A 24027-nucleotide genomic window follows, 5' to 3' on the forward strand; every position below is an offset into this window, starting at 1 on the left:
GTCATACCGCAACCGGGCGGTTTTACTTCCGTAAACACTGGCCATGCTCACTGCGTATGACGTCATCGTATCCTGCAATGCGCATGCGGAACACTTTTAGGTCGCTTTTCGTTCATACTGAGGATCACATACAAGTCGCATATATTTGTTAATGTGAACGACCTCACAAAAAAATCGGAATTGAGCATTAAGCCTTGCAGTGTGAACGTAGCGTAAGAGTCTTAGATCCAGGTCAGCACTGCCTATGTCCAGCTCAGGTCCCGTCCTTCTTGCCCTGTACATTATATGTAAAAAAAAAAAAAAAACTCAAATTCGTCTTAAAAGGAAGCAAACGACAAAGGGAAGCTCTTTCAAAAGCTGAGACCTTAACAGCAGGTAAGCAAACCCACACACACACACACACTCACACAAAGGGTCACAATTACTGATCAACCCCCCTGCCCCCCCACACACAAAGGGTCACTATCACTGATGACTATCTACAGTGCTATCTCCCTCTGCAAGTGTGTTTGCATGCATGGATGTTATGTTTCAATGTTTGTATGCATGTAACATATGTGTGCCTTTATGTGAATATGCTACTGGCAAACTTAAATTCCTATGTGGTAATAAGCATGTCTTTCTGTCTGGCAAGGCAAGTTGCAGACTGCTGCTGAGACTAAAGATGACCACAGTATTCTGGTACACATTAAGGACAAAGACTGTATGGCTCTGGAGGTGCAGTACCACAAGAGCTGCTACCAGCAGTACACCAGATTTCTGAATGAGCCTGCTAGACAAGAGAAGGACAAGTAAGCCATGTACTAACTTCTCATACATGACCATAGAATGCTACTTGCTACTGTTCAATGTGAAGACAATTAGTCACAGCACTGTGTGTGTGTGTGTCTTCCCCCCCTCTCTCTTTCTCTGTCACTGACACCTAGGTCATTGCCTGGATGCTGACCCCTGCCTTTTTGCACCGTGCCACAGGACTTTTATATATATTTTGTGTATATATATATATATTTGCATTTGTAATGTGTATATATCACTGTTTTGTTGTTTACATTTTCTATTAAAGTTTGCAATTTGCCACATAGTTCTGTTGTATGATGACTCAGTCTTGCATCTTTGTTGCCGCTGCTGCAGGTGCATAGTGCTGCCTAGTGCGTTTACCTACCTCTACTGTGCCGCTGCATAGGTAGTGAATACTTGAATCCCTGCCATTGTGCCTCTGAACTGAGCAATAGAACTGCAATATTATATATAGGTTGTATTATTATTATTGTGTATTATTATTCCTATGGACTCTTCTCCTTCCTGCACAATTTCTTAAATCTTGATCTGAAATCACACGCATTGCCTATATATTATATATGCCATTTTATGGCTAATCCATGGTGTGTATAGCCCACAATGACGAGTCAATACTCTATTCCATTACTGCCTGTGTAACATTGTAGGTTTGTTTTTCAAGCAAATTGTTTTATGGTTGATCAGTACTTTATAGTTAATAACCTAAGAGAATGAATACATGAATGGTCCTAGTCATAGACCATTACACCATATTTTGTACTATAATAATGGTGATAATAAAAATTATTTTTATTCTAATAATATAAACACTTCAATATACCACATATATGCAGTATTGTCTTAGTGATGTATTTAAAGCACTATTTAGGACTTAGAAGACATTTCACCCACTTTGGAGGGTGTTTGAGACTTTTTCTACTAATGTGACTGTAATTACGCAAGCTGTCAGCTGATCTGTGGTCAAAAATCGGCAACGCGATTGGTCCAGACCGGTCACGTGATGTCCCGACACATCATTTTTAGAGGAAAATAGTTCGCCACGCGATCGCTCGGTGCGAGGAATTGACAGGATTATAAGGTGAGAACTTTTTTCGCCACACTTTCTAGTACTCATTCTTAGTTTTAAAATAAATATTTCGTAGTTCAGAGACGTCGGAGCGAGATGAAACGAAAACGGGGTTCACCTTACGGCCTAGTTGGCAGGTCCGCTCCAACAGCTTCAGCCATCAAAGCTTCTAGGGAAGGATTACAGTAGTGGTTTCCTGTTGCCTTCTACTGGATTATATTATAGAGGTTTTCTCCTCTCAACCATTCACACACATGGACAATTTAGAGTAGCCAGTTACCCTAATCACATGTCTTTGGACTGTGGGGGAAACCGGAGAACCCGGAGGAAACCCACGCAGACACAGGGAGAACATGCAAAGTCCACACAGAAAAGCCCCCGTTGGCCACTGGGCTCGGACCCAGAACCTTCTTGCTGTAAGGCAACAATGCTTACCACTGCACCACCGTGCCTCCCCTTTAGATAATGTAGCTCGACTTAAAACACTGTTTAGAGAGGGAGAAAAAAAACAGCACGCTGGTATAATGCTTACACACATGCCTTAAAACAGACCACATGAAAATTCGAACGGATATGGCCATCCATCTATTATCTGTAACCGCTTATCCTGTTCTACAGGGTCGCAGACAAGCTGGAGCCTATCCCAGCTGACTACGGGCGAGAGGCGGGGTACACCCTGGACAAGTCACCAGGTCATGGCAGGGCTGACACAGAGACACAACCACTCACACTCACACCTACGGTCAATTTAGAGTCATCAGTTAACCTAACCTGCATGTCTTTGGACTGTGGAGGAAACCAGAGCACCCGGAGCAAACCCACGCAGACACGGGGAGAACATGCAAACTCCGCACAGAAAGGCCCCTGTCAGCCACTAGGCTCGAACCCAGAACCTTCTTGCCATAAGGCAACAGTGCTCACCACTGCACCTCCCCTTTAGATAATGTAGCTCAACTTAAAAGATAAATGTTTAGAGAGGGGGGAAAAACCCAGCACCCTGGTATAATGATTACACACATGCCCTAAAACAGACCACATGAAAATTCGAACGGATATGGCATCAAACAAAATTGGTAACATTCCAATTAGTATCAGATCAGCAGAGAAAACTCACAGTATGTGAGATGCGATGCCTCTGGAGAGCAGCTGGAAAAAACAGAATGGATAAGATCAGGAATGAAGAAATAAGGAAGACGGTCGGTACCACTCCTGTCGGCCAGTATATAGCACAGCAGCAGCTCAGATGGTTCAGGCACTTGATGAGAACACCACCCAACCAGCCAGCCCTGTGGGCCTATAACACCAGGTACTCTGGCTACAGAGCCAGAGGGAGGCCCCGCTGCAGATGGATAGACGGAGTCGGAAACATTCTCCGGAACCATGGAATGACACTGCAGAGGGCCACGCAGCTAGCAAAGAACCGACATCTCCACCTCCCCATGACGCCCTAGAGGTAGAAGTGGATGGATAAAGTAAAGTAAGTAAGTATCAGATCAGCAACGAGAGCGTGTTTCTCTTTAGAGAAACAAAAACTGACTCAGATGAAGTGTGACTGAACATGGGTGGGTTTCCCCCAAAAGCCTCCTAACACTAAGAGCGTCTTAACTAGGAGAGAGAGAGTGTTCATTGTGCTGCTCGCTCTACCATTTAACGATGATCTTTGTGCTATGATGCTTTTGGGAAACTCGGCACTGAGCAGGACGATTGTGATTCCTCTGGGGGGAAAAAATGACAGGAAAACGAGTGCGTATTTCCAAAACCTGTACACAAGCACACAACAGGGGATGAGTTAAAATTAGCTTGGGATCATCCATCCATTATCTGTAGCCACTTATCCTGTTCTACAGGGTCCCAGGCAAGCTGGAGCCTATCCCAGCTGACTATGGGTGAGAGGTGGGGTACATCCTGGACAAGTCACCAGGTCATCGCAGGGCTGACACATAGACACAAACAACCATTCACACTTATGGTCAATTTAGAGCCACCAATTAGCCTAACCTGCATGCCTTTGGGGGAAACCGGAGCACACCCACAACATGCAAACTCAATACAGAAAGGCCCTCACCAGCCACTGGGCTTGAACCCAGGACCTTCTTACTGTGAGGCGAAAGTGCTAACCACTACACCACCGTGTCACCTAGTTTGGGATCACTATTTTGAAAACTGCAGGAGAAGAAGGGCTGCAGGAATGTGGTCTGATGGATAATAATAATAGTGTGCTTGCTTCGCAGTCACTCTGAGAAATTGCATAATATATATTTTATTTTCCAGCCCTGTGATGACCTGGCGACTTGTCCAGGGTGTGTACCCCGCCTTTCGCCCGTAGTCAGCTGGGATAGGCTCCAGCTTGCCTGCGACCCTGTAGAAGGATAAAGCGGCTAGAGATAATGAGATGAGATGAGATGAGATATTTTATTTTCCATATCATTACAGTGACATGGTCGCTCTGATAGCTTCAGCCATTAAAGTGTCTAGGGAACATTACAGTAGTGGTTCCCTGTTGCCTTCTACTGGATTAATATAGAGGTTTTCTCCTCTATACTGACTTTATGTTAGGATTGTTAATGTTATAGTCATGTTGTCTGTTGTTGCCCATATGAGGATGGGTTCCCTTTTGAGTCTGGTTCCTCTCGAGGTTTCTTCCTCATGTCGTCTGAGGGGGTTTTCCTTCCCACCGTCTTGCTCATTGGGGATAGATTAGGGATAAAATTAGCTCATATTTTAGGTCGTTCAAATTCTGTAAAGCTACTTTGCGACAATGTTTATTGTTAAAAGCGCTATACAAATAAACTTGACTCCTCTCAACCATTCACACCTATGGACAATTTAGAGCCACCAGTTAACCTAACCTGCATGTCTTTGGACTGTGGGAGAAACCAGAGCAAACTCCGCACAGAAAGAACCCCGTCGGCTGCTGGGCTCGAACCCAGAACTTTCTTGATCTGACGCAACAGTGCTAACCACTACGCTACCATGTCGGCTAGTTTGGGATCAATATCTTGAAAATTGCAGGTACGTGGTCTGACGGATAATAATAATGTGCTTGCTACGCAATCATCTCATCTCATCTCATTATCTCTAGCCGCTTTATCCTGTTCGACAGGGTCGCAGGCAAGCTGGAGCCTATCCCAGCTGACTATGGGTGAAAGGCGGGGTACACCCTGGACAAGTCGCCAGGTCATCACAAGGCTGACACACAGACACAGACAACCATTCACACTCACATTCACACCTACGCTCAATTTAGAGTCACCAGTTAACCTAACCTGCATGTCTTTGAACTGTGGGAGAAACCAGAGCAAACTCCGCACAGAAAGAACCCCATCGGCTGCTGGGCTCGAACCCAGAACTTTCTTGATCTGACGCAACAGTGCTAACCACTACGCTACCATGTCGGCTAGTTTGGGATCAATATCTTGAAAACTGCAGGTACGTGGTCTGACGGATAATAATAATAATAATAATGTGCTTGCTTTGCAATCATCTCATTATCTCTAGCCGCTTTATCCTGTTTGACAGGGTCGCAGGCAAGCTGGAGTCTATCCCAGCTGACTACGGGCGAAAGGCGGGGTACACCCTGGACAAGTCGCCAGGTCATCACAGGGCTGACACATAGACACAGACAACCATTCACACTCACATTCACACCTACGGTCAATTTAGAGTCACCAGTTAACCTAACCTGCATGTCTTTGAACTGTGGGAGAAACCAGAGCAAACTCCGCACAGAAAGAACCCCGTCGGCTGCTGGGCTCGAACCCAGAACTTTCTTGATCTGACGCAACAGTGCTAACCACTACGCCACCGTGTCGGCTAGTTTGGGATCAATATCTTGAAAACTGCAGGTACGTGGTCTGACGGATAATAATAATAATAATGTGCTTGCTTCGCAATCATCTCATCTCATTATCTCTAGCCGCTTTATCCTGTTCTACAGGGTCGCAGGCAAGCTGGAGCCTATCCCAGCTGACTACGGGCGAAAGGCGGGGTACACCCTGGACAAGTCGCCAGGTCATCACAGGGCTGACACAGAGACACAGACAACCATTCACACTCACATTCACACCTACGGTCAATTTAGAGTCACCAGTTAACCTAACCTGCATGTCTTTGAACTGTGGGAGAAACCAGAGCAAACTCCGCACAGAAAGAACCCCGTCGGCTGCTGGGCTCGAACCCAGAACTTTCTTGATCTGACGCAACAGTGCTAACCACTACGCCACCGTGTCAGCGAGTTTGGGATCAATATCTTGAAAACTGCAGGAATGTGGTCTGACGGATAATAATAATAATGTGCTTGCTTCGCAATCATCTCATCTCATTATCTCTAGCCGCTTTATCCTTCTACAGGGTCGCAGGCAAGCTGGAGCCTATCCCAGCTGACTACGGGAGAAAGGCGGGGTACACCCTGGACAAGTCGCCAGGTCATCACAGGGCTGACACATAGACACAGACAACCATTCACACTCACATTCACACCTACGGTCAATTTAGAGTCACCAGTTAACCTAACCTGCATGTCTTTGAACTGTGGGGGAAACCAGAGCAAACTCTGCACAGAAAGAACCCCGTCGGCTGCTGGGCTCGAACCCAGAACTTTCTTGATCTGACGCAACAGTGCTAACCACTACGCCAGCTAGTTTGGGATCAATATCTTGAAAACTGCAGGTACGTGGTCTGACGGATAATAATAATAATGTGCTTGCTTCGCAATCATCTCATCTCATCATCTCTAGCTGCTTTATCCTGTTCTACAGGGTCGCAGGCAAGCTGGAGCCTATCCCAGCTGACTACGGGTGAAAGGCGGGGTACACCCTGGACAAGTCGCCAGGTCATCACAGGGCTGACACATAGACACAGACAACCATTCACACTCACATTCACACCTACGGTCAATTTAGAGTCACCAGTTAACCTAACCTGCATGTCTTTGAACTGTGGGAGAAACCAGAGCAAACTCCGCACAGAAAGAACCCCGTCGGCTGCTGGGCTCGAACCCAGAACTTTCTTGATCTGACGCAACAGTGCTAACCACTACGCCACCGTGTCGGCTAGTTTGGGATCAATATCTTGAAAACTGCAGGTACGTGGTCTGACGGATAATAATAATAATAATGTGCTTGCTTCGCAATCATCTCATCTCATCTCATTATCTCTAGCCGCTTTATCCTGTTCTACAGGGTCGCAGGCAAGCTGGAGCCTATCCCAGCTGACTACGGGAGAAAGGCGGGGTACACCCTGGACAAGTCGCCAGGTCATCACAGGGCTGACACATAGACACAGACAACCATTCACACTCACATTCACACCTACGGTCAATTTAGAGTCACCAGTTAACCTAACCTGCATGTCTTTGAACTGTGGGGGAAACCAGAGCAAACTCTGCACAGAAAGAACCCCGTCGGCTGCTGGGCTCGAACCCAGAACTTTCTTGATCTGACGCAACAGTGCTAACCACTACGCCAGCTAGTTTGGGATCAATATCTTGAAAACTGCAGGTACGTGGTCTGACGGATAATAATAATGTGCTTGCTTCGCAATCATCTCATCTCATCATCTCTAGCTGCTTTATCCTGTTCTACAGGGTCGCAGGCAAGCTGGAGCCTATCCCAGCTGACTACGGGTGAAAGGCGGGGTACACCCTGGACAAGTCGCCAGGTCATCACAGGGCTGACACATAGACACAGACAACCATTCACACTCACATTCACACCTACGGTCAATTTAGAGTCACCAGTTAACCTAACCTGCATGTCTTTGAACTGTGGGAGAAACCAGAGCAAACTCCGCACAGAAAGAACCCCGTCGGCTGCTGGGCTCGAACCCAGAACTTTCTTGATCTGACGCAACAGTGCTAACCACTACGCCACCGTGTCAGCGAGTTTGGGATCAATATCTTGAAAACTGCAGGTACGTGGTCTGACGGATAATAATAATAATGTGCTTGCTTTGCAATCATCTCATTATCTCTAGCCGCTTTATCCTGTTTGACAGGGTCGCAGGCAAGCTGGAGCCTATCCCAGCTGACTACGGGCGAAAGGCGGGGTACACCCTGGACAAGTCGCCAGGTCATCACAGGGCTGACACAGAGACACAGACAACCATTCACACTCACATTCACACCTATGGACAATTTAGAGTCACCAGTTAACCTAACCTGCATGTCTTTGGACTGTGGGGGAAACCAGAGCAAACTCCGCACAGAAAGAACCCCGTCGGCTGCTGGGCTCGAACCCAGAACTTTCTTGATCTGACGCAACAGTGCTAACCACTACGCCACCGTGTCAGCGAGTTTGGGATCAATATCTTGAAAACTGCAGGAATGTGGTCTGACGGATAATAATAATAATGTGCTTGCTTCGCAATCATCTCATCTCATTATCTCTAGCCGCTTTATCCTTCTACAGGGTCGCAGGCAAGCTGGAGCCTATCCCAGCTGACTATGGGCGAGAGGCGGGGTACACCCTGGACAAGTCGCCAGGTCATCACAGGGCTGACACATAGACACAGACAACCATTCACACTCACATTCACACCTACGCTCAATTTAGAGTCACCAGTTAACCTAACCTGCATGTCTTTGGACTGTGGGAGAAACCAGAGCAAACTCCGCACAGAAAGAACCCCGTTGGCTGCTGGGCTCGAACCCAGAACTTTCTTGATCTGACGCAACAGTGCTAACCACTACGCTACCATGTCGGCTAGTGTGGGATCAATATCTTGAAAACTGCAGGTACGTGGTCTGACGGATAATAATAATAATGTGCTTGCTTTGCAATCATCTCATTATCTCTAGCCGCTTTATCCTGTTTGACAGGGTCGCAGGCAAGCTGGAGCCTATCCCAGCTGACTACGGGAGAAAGGCGGGGTACACCCTGGACAAGTCGCCAGGTCATCACAGGGCTGACACAGAGACACAGACAACCATTCACACTCACATTCACACCTACGGTCAATTTAGAGTCACCAGTTAACCTAACCTGCATGTCTTTGAACTGTGGGAGAAACCAGAGCAAACTCCGCACAGAAAGAACCCCGTCGGCTGCTGGGCTCGAACCCAGAACTTTCTTGATCTGACGCAACAGTGCTAACTACTACGCCACCGTGTTGGCTAGTTTGGGATCAATATCTTGAAAACTGCAGGAATGTGGTCTGACGGATAATAATAATAATAATGTGCTTGCTTCGCAATCATCTCATCTCATCTCATTATCTGTAGCTGCTTTATCCTGTTCTACAGGGTCGCAGGCAAGCTGGAGCCTATCCCAGCTGACTACGGGCGAAAGGCGGGGTACACCCTGGACAAGTCGCCAGGTCATCACAGGGCTGACACAGAGACACAGACAACCATTCACACTCACATTCACACCTATGGACAATTTAGAGTCACCAGTTAACCTAACCTGCATGTCTTTGAACTGTGGGGGAAACCAGAGCAAACTCCGCACAGAAAGAACCCCGTCGGCTGCTGGGCTCGAACCCAGAACTTTCTTGATCTGACGCAACAGTGCTAACCACTACGCCACCGTGTCAGCGAGTTTGGGATCAATATCTTGAAAACTGCAGGAATGTGGTCTGACGGATAATAATAATAATGTGCTTGCTTCGCAATCATCTCATCTCCTTATCTCTAGCCGCTTTATCCTTCTACAGGGTCGCAGGCAAGCTGGAGCCTATCCCAGCTGACTATGGGCGAGAGGCGGGGTACACCCTGGACAAGTCGCCAGGTCATCACAGGGCTGACACATAGACACAGACAACCATTCACACTCACATTCACACCTACGGTCAATTTAGAGTCACCAGTTAACCTAACCTGCATGTCTTTGGACTGTGGGAGAAACCAGAGCAAGCTCCGCACAGAAAGAACCCCGTCGGCTGCTGGGCTCGAACCCAGAACTTTCTTGATCTGACGCAACAGTGCTAACCACTACGCTACCATGTCGGCTAGTTTGGGATCAATATCTTGAAAACTGCAGGTACGTGGTCTGACGGATAATAATAATAATGTGCTTGCTTCGCAATCATCTCATCTCATCATCTCTAGCTGCTTTATCCTGTTCTACAGGGTCGCAGGCAAGCTGGAGCCTATCCCAGCTGACTACGGGCGAAAGGCGGGGTACACCCTGGACAAGTCGCCAGGTCATCACAGGGCTGACACATAGACACAGACAACCATTCACACTCACATTCACACCTACGCTCAATTTAGAGTCACCAGTTAACCTAACCTGCATGTCTTTGGACTGTGGGGGAAACCAGAGCAAACTCCGCACAGAAAGAACCCCGTTGGCTGCTGGGCTCGAACCCAGAACTTTCTTGATCTGACGCAACAGTGCTAACCACTATGCCACCGTGTCGGCTAGTTTGGGATCAATATCTTGAAAACTGCAGGAATGTGGTCTGACGGATAATAATAATAATGTGCTTGCTTCGCAATCATCTCATCTCATTATCTCTAGCCGCTTTATCCTGTTCTACAGGGTCGCAGGCAAGCTGGAGCCTATCCCAGCTGACTATGGGTGAAAGGCGGGGTACACCCTGGACAAGTCACCAGGTCATCACAGGGCTGACACATAGACACAGACAACCATTCACACTCACATTCACACCTACGGTCAATTTAGAGTCACCAGTTAACCTAACCCGCATGTCTTTGAACTGTGGGAGAAACCAGAGCAAGCTCCGCACAGAAAGAACCCCGTTGGCTGCTGGGCTCGAACCCAGAACTTTCTTGATCTGACGCAACAGTGCTAACCACTACGCCAGCTAGTTTGGGATCAATATCTTGAAAACTGCAGGTACGTGGTCTGACGGATAATAATAATGTGCTTGCTTCGCAATCATCTCATCTCATCATCTCTAGCTGCTTTATCCTGTTCTACAGGGTCGCAGGCAAGCTGGAGCCTATCCCAGCTGACTACGGGTGAAAGGCGGGGTACACCCTGGACAAGTCGCCAGGTCATCACAGGGCTGACACATAGACACAGACAACCATTCACACTCACATTCACACCTACGCTCAATTTAGAGTCACCAGTTAACCTAACCTGCATGTCTTTGGACTGTGGGGGAAACCAGAGCAAACTCCGCACAGAAAGAACCCCGTTGGCTGCTGGGCTCGAACCCAGAACTTTCTTGATCTGACGCAACAGTGCTAACCACTATGCCACCGTGTCGGCTAGTTTGGGATCAATATCTTGAAAACTGCAGGAATGTGGTCTGACGGATAATAATAATAATGTGCTTGCTTCGCAATCATCTCATCTCATTATCTCTAGCCGCTTTATCCTGTTCTACAGGGTCGCAGGCAAGCTGGAGCCTATCCCAGCTGACTATGGGTGAAAGGCGGGGTACACCCTGGACAAGTCACCAGGTCATCACAGGGCTGACACATAGACACAGACAACCATTCACACTCACATTCACACCTACGGTCAATTTAGAGTCACCAGTTAACCTAACCCGCATGTCTTTGAACTGTGGGAGAAACCAGAGCAAGCTCCGCACAGAAAGAACCCCGTTGGCTGCTGGGCTCGAACCCAGAACTTTCTTGATCTGACGCAACAGTGCTAACCACTACGCCAGCTAGTTTGGGATCAATATCTTGAAAACTGCAGGTACGTGGTCTGACGGATAATAATAATGTGCTTGCTTCGCAATCATCTCATCTCATCATCTCTAGCTGCTTTATCCTGTTCTACAGGGTCGCAGGCAAGCTGGAGCCTATCCCAGCTGACTACGGGTGAAAGGCGGGGTACACCCTGGACAAGTCGCCAGGTCATCACAGGGCTGACACATAGACACAGACAACCATTCACACTCACATTCACACCTACGCTCAATTTAGAGTCACCAGTTAACCTAACCTGCATGTCTTTGGACTGTGGGGGAAACCAGAGCAAACTCCGCACAGAAAGAACCCCGTCGGCTGCTGGGCTCGAACCCAGAACTTTCTTGATCTGACGCAACAGTGCTAACCACTACGCTACCATGTCGGCTAGTGTGGGATCAATATCTTGAAAACTGCAGGTACGTGGTCTGACGGATAATAATAATAATGTGCTTGCTTTGCAATCATCTCATTATCTCTAGCCGCTTTATCCTGTTTGACAGGGTCGCAGGCAAGCTGGAGCCTATCCCAGCTGACTACGGGTGAAAGGCGGGGTACACCCTGGACAAGTCGCCAGGTCATCACAGGGCTGACACATAGACACAGACAACCATTCACACTCACATTCACACCTACGGTCAATTTAGAGTCACCAGTTAACCTAACCTGCATGTCTTTGAACTGTGGGAGAAACCAGAGCAAACTCCGCACAGAAAGAACCCCGTCGGCTGCTGGGCTCGAACCCAGAACTTTCTTGATCTGACGCAACAGTGCTAACCACTACGCCACCGTGTCAGCGAGTTTGGGATCAATATCTTGAAAACTGCAGGTACGTGGTCTGACGGATAATAATAATAATGTGCTTGCTTTGCAATCATCTCATTATCTCTAGCCGCTTTATCCTGTTTGACAGGGTCGCAGGCAAGCTGGAGCCTATCCCAGCTGACTACGGGCGAAAGGCGGGGTACACCCTGGACAAGTCGCCAGGTCATCACAGGGCTGACACAGAGACACAGACAACCATTCACACTCACATTCACACCTATGGACAATTTAGAGTCACCAGTTAACCTAACCTGCATGTCTTTGGACTGTGGGGGAAACCAGAGCAAACTCCGCACAGAAAGAACCCCGTCGGCTGCTGGGCTCGAACCCAGAACTTTCTTGATCTGACGCAACAGTGCTAACCACTACGCCACCGTGTCAGCGAGTTTGGGATCAATATCTTGAAAACTGCAGGAATGTGGTCTGACGGATAATAATAATAATGTGCTTGCTTCGCAATCATCTCATCTCATTATCTCTAGCCGCTTTATCCTTCTACAGGGTCGCAGGCAAGCTGGAGCCTATCCCAGCTGACTATGGGCGAGAGGCGGGGTACACCCTGGACAAGTCGCCAGGTCATCACAGGGCTGACACATAGACACAGACAACCATTCACACTCACATTCACACCTACGCTCAATTTAGAGTCACCAGTTAACCTAACCTGCATGTCTTTGGACTGTGGGAGAAACCAGAGCAAACTCCGCACAGAAAGAACCCCGTTGGCTGCTGGGCTCGAACCCAGAACTTTCTTGATCTGACGCAACAGTGCTAACCACTACGCTACCATGTCGGCTAGTGTGGGATCAATATCTTGAAAACTGCAGGTACGTGGTCTGACGGATAATAATAATAATGTGCTTGCTTTGCAATCATCTCATTATCTCTAGCCGCTTTATCCTGTTTGACAGGGTCGCAGGCAAGCTGGAGCCTATCCCAGCTGACTACGGGAGAAAGGCGGGGTACACCCTGGACAAGTCGCCAGGTCATCACAGGGCTGACACAGAGACACAGACAACCATTCACACTCACATTCACACCTACGGTCAATTTAGAGTCACCAGTTAACCTAACCTGCATGTCTTTGAACTGTGGGAGAAACCAGAGCAAACTCCGCACAGAAAGAACCCCGTCGGCTGCTGGGCTCGAACCCAGAACTTTCTTGATCTGACGCAACAGTGCTAACTACTACGCCACCGTGTTGGCTAGTTTGGGATCAATATCTTGAAAACTGCAGGAATGTGGTCTGACGGATAATAATAATAATAATGTGCTTGCTTCGCAATCATCTCATCTCATCTCATTATCTGTAGCTGCTTTATCCTGTTCTACAGGGTCGCAGGCAAGCTGGAGCCTATCCCAGCTGACTACGGGCGAAAGGCGGGGTACACCCTGGACAAGTCGCCAGGTCATCACAGGGCTGACACAGAGACACAGACAACCATTCACACTCACATTCACACCTATGGACAATTTAGAGTCACCAGTTAACCTAACCTGCATGTCTTTGAACTGTGGGGGAAACCAGAGCAAACTCCGCACAGAAAGAACCCCGTCGGCTGCTGGGCTCGAACCCAGAACTTTCTTGATCTGACGCAACAGTGCTAACCACTACGCCACCGTGTCAGCGAGTTTGGGATCAATATCTTGAAAACTGCAGGAATGTGGTCTGACGGATAATAATAATAATGTGCTTGCTTCGCAATCATCTCATCTCCTTATCTCTAGCCGCTTTATCCTTCTACAGGGTCGCAGGCAAGCTGGAGCCTATCCCAGCTGACTATGGGCGAGAGGCGGGGTACACCCTGGACAAGTCGCCAGGTCATCACAGGGCTGACACATAGACACAGACAACCATTCACACTCACATTCACACCTACGGTCAATTTAGAGTCACCAGTTAACCTAACCTGCATGTCTTTGGACTGTGGGAGAAACCAGAGCAAGCTCCGCACAGAAAGAACCCCGTCGGCTGCTGGGCTCGAACCCAGAACTTTCTTGATCTGACGCAACAGTGCTAACCACTACGCTACCATGTCGGCTAGTTTGGGATCAATATCTTGAAAACTGCAGGTACGTGGTCTGACGGATAATAATAATAATGTGCTTGCTTCGCAATCATCTCATCTCATCATCTCTAGCTGCTTTATCCTGTTCTACAGGGTCGCAGGCAAGCTGGAGCCTATCCCAGCTGACTACGGGCGAAAGGCGGGGTACACCCTGGACAAGTCGCCAGGTCATCACAGGGCTGACACATAGACACAGACAACCATTCACACTCACATTCACACCTACGCTCAATTTAGAGTCACCAGTTAACCTAACCTGCATGTCTTTGGACTGTGGGGGAAACCAGAGCAAACTCCGCACAGAAAGAACCCCGTTGGCTGCTGGGCTCGAACCCAGAACTTTCTTGATCTGACGCAACAGTGCTAACCACTATGCCACCGTGTCGGCTAGTTTGGGATCAATATCTTGAAAACTGCAGGAATGTGGTCTGACGGATAATAATAATAATGTGCTTGCTTCGCAATCATCTCATCTCATTATCTCTAGCCGCTTTATCCTGTTCTACAGGGTCGCAGGCAAGCTGGAGCCTATCCCAGCTGACTATGGGTGAAAGGCGGGGTACACCCTGGACAAGTCACCAGGTCATCACAGGGCTGACACATAGACACAGACAACCATTCACACTCACATTCACACCTACGGTCAATTTAGAGTCACCAGTTAACCTAACCCGCATGTCTTTGAACTGTGGGAGAAACCAGAGCAAGCTCCGCACAGAAAGAACCCCGTTGGCTGCTGGGCTCGAACCCAGAACTTTCTTGATCTGACGCAACAGTGCTAACCACTACGCCAGCTAGTTTGGGATCAATATCTTGAAAACTGCAGGTACGTGGTCTGACGGATAATAATAATGTGCTTGCTTCGCAATCATCTCATCTCATCATCTCTAGCTGCTTTATCCTGTTCTACAGGGTCGCAGGCAAGCTGGAGCCTATCCCAGCTGACTACGGGTGAAAGGCGGGGTACACCCTGGACAAGTCGCCAGGTCATCACAGGGCTGACACATAGACACAGACAACCATTCACACTCACATTCACACCTACGCTCAATTTAGAGTCACCAGTTAACCTAACCTGCATGTCTTTGGACTGTGGGGGAAACCAGAGCAAACTCCGCACAGAAAGAACCCCGTCGGCTGCTGGGCTCGAACCCAGAACTTTCTTGATCTGACGCAACAGTGCTAACCACTACGCTACCATGTCGGCTAGTGTGGGATCAATATCTTGAAAACTGCAGGTACGTGGTCTGACGGATAATAATAATAATGTGCTTGCTTTGCAATCATCTCATTATCTCTAGCCGCTTTATCCTGTTTGACAGGGTCGCAGGCAAGCTGGAGCCTATCCCAGCTGACTACGGGTGAAAGGCGGGGTACACCCTGGACAAGTCGCCAGGTCATCACAGGGCTGACACAGAGACACAGACAACCATTCACACTCACATTCACACCTACGGTCAATTTAGAGTCACCAGTTAACCTAACCTGCATGTCTTTGGACTGTGGGGGAAACCAGAGCAAACTCCGCACAGAAAGAACCCCGTCGGCTGCTGGGCTCGAACCCAGAACTTTCTTGATCTGACGCAACAGTGCTAACCACTACGCTACCATGTCGGCTAGTTTGGGATCAATATCTTGAAAACTGCAGGAATGTGGTCTGACGGATAATAATAATAATAATAATAATAATGTGCTTGCTTCGCAATCACGCAGAGAAATTGCAGAATCTGTATTGGATGGATGTTCGGCAGCAGCAGCGTGGCGGAGCCCAAATCCAGATCCGCGCGCTGGGAGTGCGACTCCGTGTTTTGGTGCGCGCCGCGGATCGACCCGAGCAGACTTGTTTACTGCTGGAGGGACACGGGGGGAGAGAGAGAGAGAGGGAGAGAGAGGAGTCCGTGAGAGACACCAACACCAATTTCACCCACTTTTTTTTTTTCCTCGTCTACTTTCAAGTTTATTGACGCGTCCATTTCAGATGAAGAGGTGTGCCTGTCCATGCGGTTTTGACTCGGAAAGAAGCCCCGAACAGCCGGATTCCCAGCCTCGGAGTGAGTGAGGGAGGGAGTGAGGGGTTGTGAAGCGGAGTATTGCCTGCCGTGTGCGAAACGTGTCCGTCTTTCCGACCCGATCTGGAGAATTACAGACGAACTTGTGCTTGAAGAAGAAAAGAAACCCTGAGCAGCGCCTGAAACTGGACGAGCTGTGGATTAACACCGATTTATTCTGGAGCAGTTACAAGTTGGGTCAATAATTAATTAAGATATTTACATAACGGGGGGAAAAATCGGCTCTGTCTCTATTAATAAAACCAAACTTGTGTGAGATCAATAAGCCCGGCGTGTTTTTGCCCCGTGGTGGAGTTTGTGCGCCTGAGGAACCTGCAGCAGGCCTGATAAACACGGCACATTCCTCTCGGGTTGGATTTGTACTAATTACTTCTGAAAAAGATGTCCATTAAGCCGCTAAGATGAAGATTTGTATCCATTTGCCCTTCCACCTGAGTACGAGTTCACCTGGTTTAAGTGCACTGTTGTGTCGAGTCCCGGAGCAGGAGGAGGATTAGATCGGAGCCCAGATCACACTGAGCACCACGCTGGGCTTGTGCTCCGTGTTTGGGGCCGCTTTGCTTCAACTTTTTCCCAACTTTCCCCTGAACTTATCCAACTGTCTCGTTTTTTTTCTTCTTAATAAGAATAACTGTGTTGCAAAGCTCTGAAGGCACCACAAATCGGATTTAAGGATTTTTTTTTTCCCTCCCAGAAAAGCAAAAACAACCGTGTGTGAAGGCACAATGCGACCGAACTCCTCGCTGGCTGTGTTGCTCACCTTTCTCAGCGTTCTGTTGCGTTCTGGATCTTTAAATGCTGAAAGTGAGTATAAAGTGTTAATTTCGCACCCAGGCCGCTGTGCTGTAGCGGAGTATCTGTGAGGAGTGTAAAGCAGTTTGTTTACAGCTGCAGGCGGAGGCTGTGTGTGTGTGTGTGTGTTCGGACTGAGCGCCAGTGTTTTGGTGCGTTTGGCTGGAGCCGTACTGTATATTCAGCTTTTAACTGCCTGATTATTCCTTACTGACACACCAAAGCGTTTGCTTAGACTCGATCTGTGTTTCCAGCCGGGCTCGGTTCGGTCCCTCAGGCCTGGCTGATCCTGCAGCCTGAAGGCCAGGTTAGCGCTCCTCTTCGCTGGACTCGGCTAGTCGGAACCGGAAGTAGTGGTGGGCCTTTTCCGCCTCGAATTCCAGACGATACAACAACAATGCCGTAGAGCGCTGCTGCGTCTGCCATGACTTTTTAAAAACGCTGTTTGCTAGTGAATCACAGCCGCACGATAAGAATAAAGCGAACGCGAGCCCTGCCTGAGCTGCGGCCCAAACCGCACAATTCCTTCATACATATAAACAGGACGCACGCGACTATAGGCTACAACAGGTTACCATGGGCTACAACAGGTTACCATGGTTACCGCATTATTTTAAATACTAGTATGCAGTTTAATGTTTAAGCAGCGATTGAAATAGCTTTTCACACACATCGCAGTATAAATTACATGTATTATTGATATTCGTTGATTTTTTTTTTTATATACACACACACACGAGTTACACTACCGTTCAAAAGTTTGGGGTCACTTTGAAATTTCCTTATTTTTGAAAGAAAAGCACTGTTCTTTTCAATGAAGAGCACTTTAAACTAATCAGAAATATAATGTGGTAAATGACTATTCTAGCTGGGTGGCACGGTGGTGTAGTGGTTAGCACTGTCGCCTCACAGCAAGAAGGTCCGGGTTCGAGCCCCGTGGCCGGCGAGGGCCTTTCTGTGTGGAGTTTGCGTGTTCTCGCCGTGTCCGCGTGGGTTTCCTCCGGGTGCTCCGGTTTCCCCCACAGTCCAAAGACATGCAGGTTAGGTTAACTGGTGACTCTCTAAATTGACCGTAGGTCTGTGTCAGCCCTGTGATGACCTGGCGACTTGTCCAGGGTGTACCCTGCCTTTCACCCGTAGTCAGCTGGGATAGGCTCTAGCTTGCCTGCGACCCTGTAGAACAGGATAAAGCGGCTAGAGATGATGAGATGAGACTATTCTAGCTGCAAATGTCTGGTTTTTGGTGCAATATCTCCATAGGTGTATAGAGGCCCATTTCCAGCAACTCTCACTCCAGTGTTCTAATGGTACAATGTGTTTGCTCATTGCCTCAGAAGGCTAATGGATGATTAGAAAACCCTTGTACAATCATGTTAGCACAGCTGAAAACAGTTGAGCTCTTTAGAGAAGCTATAAAACTGACCTTCCTTTGAGCAGATTGAGTTTCTGGAGCATCACATTTGTGGGGTCGATTAAATGCTCAAAATGGCCAGAAAAATGTCTTGACTATATTTTCTATTCATTTTACAACTTATGGTGGTAAATAAAAGTGTGACTTTTCATGGAAAACACAAAATTGTCTGGGTGACCCCAAACTTTTGAACGGTAGTGTATACATTTCTGAATGTTTATTCAGAAACGAGAAATTGATAGTTTTTTTTTTTTAATCTGTGATGAATTTGTTAAACTTTTGCCTACAACAGTGCAGTTGATTTTTATTAACGTAATTGTTAAAAATGTGTGAAAGTTAGTGATGGTTAAATTTAGTATAGTGTGTTTACAGTAACAGCTGTTTTGAGGAGTGAGCTCTGTGGGCGGAGCTTGTTAACCGACCGTTGCCATCGCAACCACTGCCATGCACAACTGATAGTACTGCTAGTCAAGAGTTTGTACAGCCCTACTCATTCATCAGTGTTTCTGTATTTAGATTATTTTCTACACTGTAGAACAATACTGAAGACATCAAAACTATGAAATAACACATAATTCCATGTGGTAAACAAAAAAAAAAAAAAGCGTTAAATGTGTTTGATATTTTTAGATTCTCCAAAGTAGTCACCGTTTACCTTGATGACGCTTTGCACACTATTGGCGTTATCTTAAAGTGCACATCTTCGGTATATTTAGGAGAAAGATCAATGTAATTCTCTTATTTTATATTAAACTTTGGTCAAATATCTGTCACATTTTGCATTTTGTGCAATTTTTTTTTACCTTGCGCAATGCCAGAAAAATTCAGTTGAAATCAAGCCATTTGAGGCGAATTGGTCCGCCTCTGAAAAAACTTGGCATTTGGATTTCCTGGCAAACATTGATTTTCGTGACGTCACATGCAGGACGCCTCCTTCTGAATCCTACGTCAGCACTGGTTTGTTTAAGACAAAACAACCTGGTGGTTTTCTGCAAATTTCTTCAGTGTTATCATGTAATTATTAAAATGGTTAACATATGTATCGTAGGATGGTGTAGCAACACCAATCTTGATGGGATTAGTACTCATTGTTTTCCAAAAGACCGGACAATGAGAGAGAAATGGGAGCGCTTCGTGCGAGGCACCGGGAAAAACCTGAGGACCAAACGGAGCTGAGAAAAAGATCAAGAAAATTGGCAATTCACAAGTTGACTGTCGCCAGGTTAAGAAATAAGAGAGACTATCCTCTAAATTAGGTGTTCCTGTGTTTGTGTGGTACACGGATAATGTTATTTATTGACACACACAAAAGTAAACAACACGAAAGCGCTGGGTGATAATACACTTACTTCACATGTATCAAGGGATATGCGTGTCAGGGCTTGAGATCTTGGGACGTGTCAAACACATTAAATGTATATACAACCCTGCTTAGCCGATTCCATGTGTGTAGCTTATGAAATCTTTCTCCTACAGTAGCCAGTACTCTTCTAAATGAAGAAATATATCAATACATAATAGTAATTAGAAAAAATATGATTTATGTAACAATAGATAGATGAGCATTGATGCATGAATCCATGGGTTTAGAAGCTCAGGCGACAATTCCATATTTCAATGCAAAATTGCCAGCTGCTAAACTTGGTCTACACAGGCTGTGCACTGAACCCGTGCAAGCTCTCGCAGCCTGCTGGCGCTTCCGCACGTGACGTCATGAATCTGGCTCCAGACTCCCTTGGGATTTTTCCAGATGCGTTTTGTTATTTTATTTTTTTCTGCTGTAGACAGATGGCCTTGTGCAAAATTACCCTTCTGGATGAGTGTGTAAAGGGACATACTTTCATATTTAAAAAAACACTAAATTGGTCCAGGATATGCACTTTAACCAGCTTCATGAGGGAGTCACCTGGAATGCTTTTCAGTTAACATGTGCCTCGTCAAAAGTTTGTGCCATTTCTTGCCTTAATGTTTTTCAGACCATCAAATAGTAAATAATAAACATACAGTAAATAGATCTATTCCACAACTGTAGTAATCCGTGTTGTGTCAAGAATCGCTCAACTAAGTAAAGAGAAACAGCAGTCCATTGTCATTAAGTGTCAATTGGATTGGGTGTGTCCAAACTTCTGACTGGTACCGTATCTCCCAATCAGCCATAACATTAAACTCACTGACCGGTGAAGTGAATAACATTGATTATCTCATCACAGGTGCCACCTGTCAAGGGCTGGGCTATATTAAGCAGCAAGTAAACAGTCAGTTCTTGAAGTTGATGTTTTGGAAGCAGGAAAAATGGGCAAGCTTAAAGGATCTGAGTGACTCTGACAAGGGCCAAATTGTGATGGCTTGATGACTGGGTCAGAACGTCTCTGTGTAGGGTGTTCTTGGTATGCAGTGGTTTATACCTACAAAAAGTGAATTGGCAACAGGATCATGTGTTGTGGGTAGTGAAGGATAGCCCATCTGGTTCAGTTCCATAGAAGAAGGGCTACTGTAGCATAAAGTGCTGAAAAAGTTAATGCTGGCTATGCTCTGGGCAATGTTCTGCTGGGAAACCTTGGGTCCTGGCATTCATGCATATGTTACTTTGACACGTACCACCTACCTAAACATCGTTCCAGACGAAGTACATCCCTTCATTGCATTGATATTCTCTAATAACCCTGACCTCTTTCAGCAGGATAGCGCGCACTGCAAAAAATTTTCAGGAATGGTTTGAGGAACATGACAGTCCAAGGTGTTGACTTGGTCTCCAAATTCCTCAGATTTAAGTCCAATAGGGCATTTGTGGGATGTGTTGGACAAATAAGTCCAATTCATGGAGGCCTTACCTTGCAACTTAGACTACGTTCAGACTGCACCCTGAAACGACCCATATCTGATTTTTTTGCCCATATGCGACCTGTATCCGATTTGTTATTGACAGTCTGAACAACACAGATCCGATTTTTTTTCACATGCGACCCAGGCCGCTTGGATATGTGGTCCTAATTCCAGGCTTTTAGGCAGGATTTTTTTTTAGGGAGTCTAACTTTTTTGCAGGTGTCACTGTATGTGGCGAGGTGTAGCGGCGCGTTGAGCGCCGCTGGCACGAGTGTTTTAGGGGGTTCCGGGGGTACTCCCCCGGAAAATTTTGAAATTTCTAATGCTCTCAAATGCTATTTCCTTCATTTTGACAGCAAATTTTGAGCAATACAGCCAAGTGTTTTTGCCTTTGTTACAACATTCTTGTATCAATAGTAAGGCTGGACTGGGGGGAGGCATGTGTGCATGGAAAAATTCAAGCCAGATTCATTTTAGGTAAAACAACTTTCTTTAATGTCTTAATGTAAACAAAATGGTTTCACTGCAACAGTCCACTGGCAACAATATGTAGCCTGTACGTAGCCTGTAATGTTGGGAAAATCTGCATGAAAATGTGTTATTTACTGTTAAAAGGATTTATTCGGGATAAATAACATGTCAGGTAAGGCCGGTTTTCTATAGACTACATTCCACATTTAGCTGCGGCAATATAGTCTACGGCTATATTGTCTGGATATTTATGCCAGTGTCTCCTAGGCATACATCTTTTCCCCCTCTGCTCTGGGAACGCATATTACAAGTGCTTTGTACACCAAATTTATTTAATAACCCATTTATTTATAACGAGGGCTCTCACAACTTTGAAATTAGTGCAGCCATAGAAACGCGTGTTTCTGTAGCTCTGCGGCGGGTGCCTATATTTTGTACTCTGGGCTCGTGCTGTTACTATGGTAACCCTGGGCGTCTTCGGGAAAGACAGCTGTCAAAGCGAGACTTCTGAAATTTCCAAAATGGCGGTGTCAACAAAGCTTGTAGATCCTCGGAAAGCTCAGACTCGGCGATTTTTTAACATATTCAGCTAAGTTACCGGACATAACACGGGCGGAAATATTAGGGCGTCTTTAGGGCGTCGTACTAAAAAGTAGGGCGTCCAATTTCTTGTTTTTTTCAGTACAGGGCGTCGAAAAGACGCCCAGACGCCCCTCTATCTAAAAGCCTGCCTAATTCCGATGCATATCCGTTATTTTCACATGCGACTGCAGTCTGACTGAACAGGTCGCATTCATGCGACCTACACGTCATCAACAAGAGACAAACGTCACTATTCTGCGTTGGCTAATCCCGCCTCTTTGGTGGAAACTTGAAGAGTGCGCTTTTTTTTGTTTTGTTTACGTATTACGTAGATGTGCTTATTACGTGTCAATTTGCGCATGCGGGACACTTTTGGGTCGTTTTCCGTTCATATTGGAGATCGCATACAAGTCTCATATAATTGGTAATGTGAACGGCCTAACAAAAAAATCGGATTTCACAACAAATCGGATATGGGTCGTTTCAGGTTGCAGTCTGAACGTAGTGATAAAGGAATTGCTGCTAACGTCTTTGTGCCAGATATCACAGCACACCTTCAGAGGCCTTGTGGAGTCCATGCCTCAACGGGTCAAAGCTGTTTTCATGGCACAAAGGGTACCTACATGATATTAAAACCACCTGTCTAATATTATGGCTGATCGGTGTGGTCTCTTAATTTCCTTAGCTGGAAATATAGTGATATCAGTACCATCTTAAATGTATTATACGTGTATTTACTAAAGTGTGAGTTAGAGATTTTTAGTTGGACAAAAGATTCACTATGTCCTTTATCTCCATCTGCTCCTGCCATTGCTGTCTCGTGTTCATGTTCCTCTAGCGCTCTGCTATTTGGAAAGGTATTTCTCCCAGAATGCACCGCATGTGGAATGTCTTTGATGTGGCCCACCCTGTAGGTTCCCTCACTGCCGAAGGGGGGCTGGAAGTCGAGTTTCTGTCTGGCTCTTTCTCCTGACCTTTTTTTTCCCTTCTTCTTCCAGGTCGTAGGGTTGAACATGTGCTGTTTAGTATGTGTAAATGCTGCTTGTACTAGGTGCGGGTTTTTTTTTTTTAAGGTTGTAATTGCAGTCTTTTTTTTAAGTCAAATAAAAAAGAAAAATCATTTAAGATGTCAGTCTGTTTTGCAATACAGTGTGCAGTTAATCATGGACATGTCATCACTGTTCATGTGTTACATTTTGAACTAGGCTGCCTAGGTTGGGAGCATTTTTAACTACTGCTTGTGAGATAAATGCTGTCCCTCTCAGAAGGAAACAGAACGAGAGCAGTTCTCGTCACTGATTTTAACTCCGTCTTTTCAGATTTGAAGGTAACGTTGCGCATATATATATATATATATATATATATATATATATATATATATATATTACTTCCCAGATAAAGCAGTTCTGTACATCCTGAACCCTCTTCACAGAGGACACAATGGAAGCCTGCTTTCCCCAGGTGGAAAAGAAAAAAATTTGCCTTTTTTTAGCAGTTTTCAAAATTCT

The 24027-nt window shown here is 46.4% G+C and overlaps 1 protein-coding gene across 1 annotated transcript in view; it reads left to right on the plus strand.

The window, feature by feature from the left end:
* Positions 1-16231: 16231 nt before the first annotated feature.
* insrb (insulin receptor b) overlaps positions 16232-24027 on the plus strand; it is a 140914-nt gene continuing 133118 nt past the window's right edge. Inside the window, exon 1 of the mRNA XM_060941199.1 lies at positions 16232-17244. Coding sequence (XP_060797182.1) covers positions 17166-17244 — 79 coding nt within the window. The 5' untranslated portion in view covers positions 16232-17165. The remainder of the gene's footprint in view (positions 17245-24027) is intronic.

Source organism: Neoarius graeffei, chromosome 15, assembly GCF_027579695.1.
Source record: "Neoarius graeffei isolate fNeoGra1 chromosome 15, fNeoGra1.pri, whole genome shotgun sequence".
Classification (NCBI taxonomy): Eukaryota; Metazoa; Chordata; class Actinopteri; order Siluriformes; family Ariidae; genus Neoarius; species Neoarius graeffei.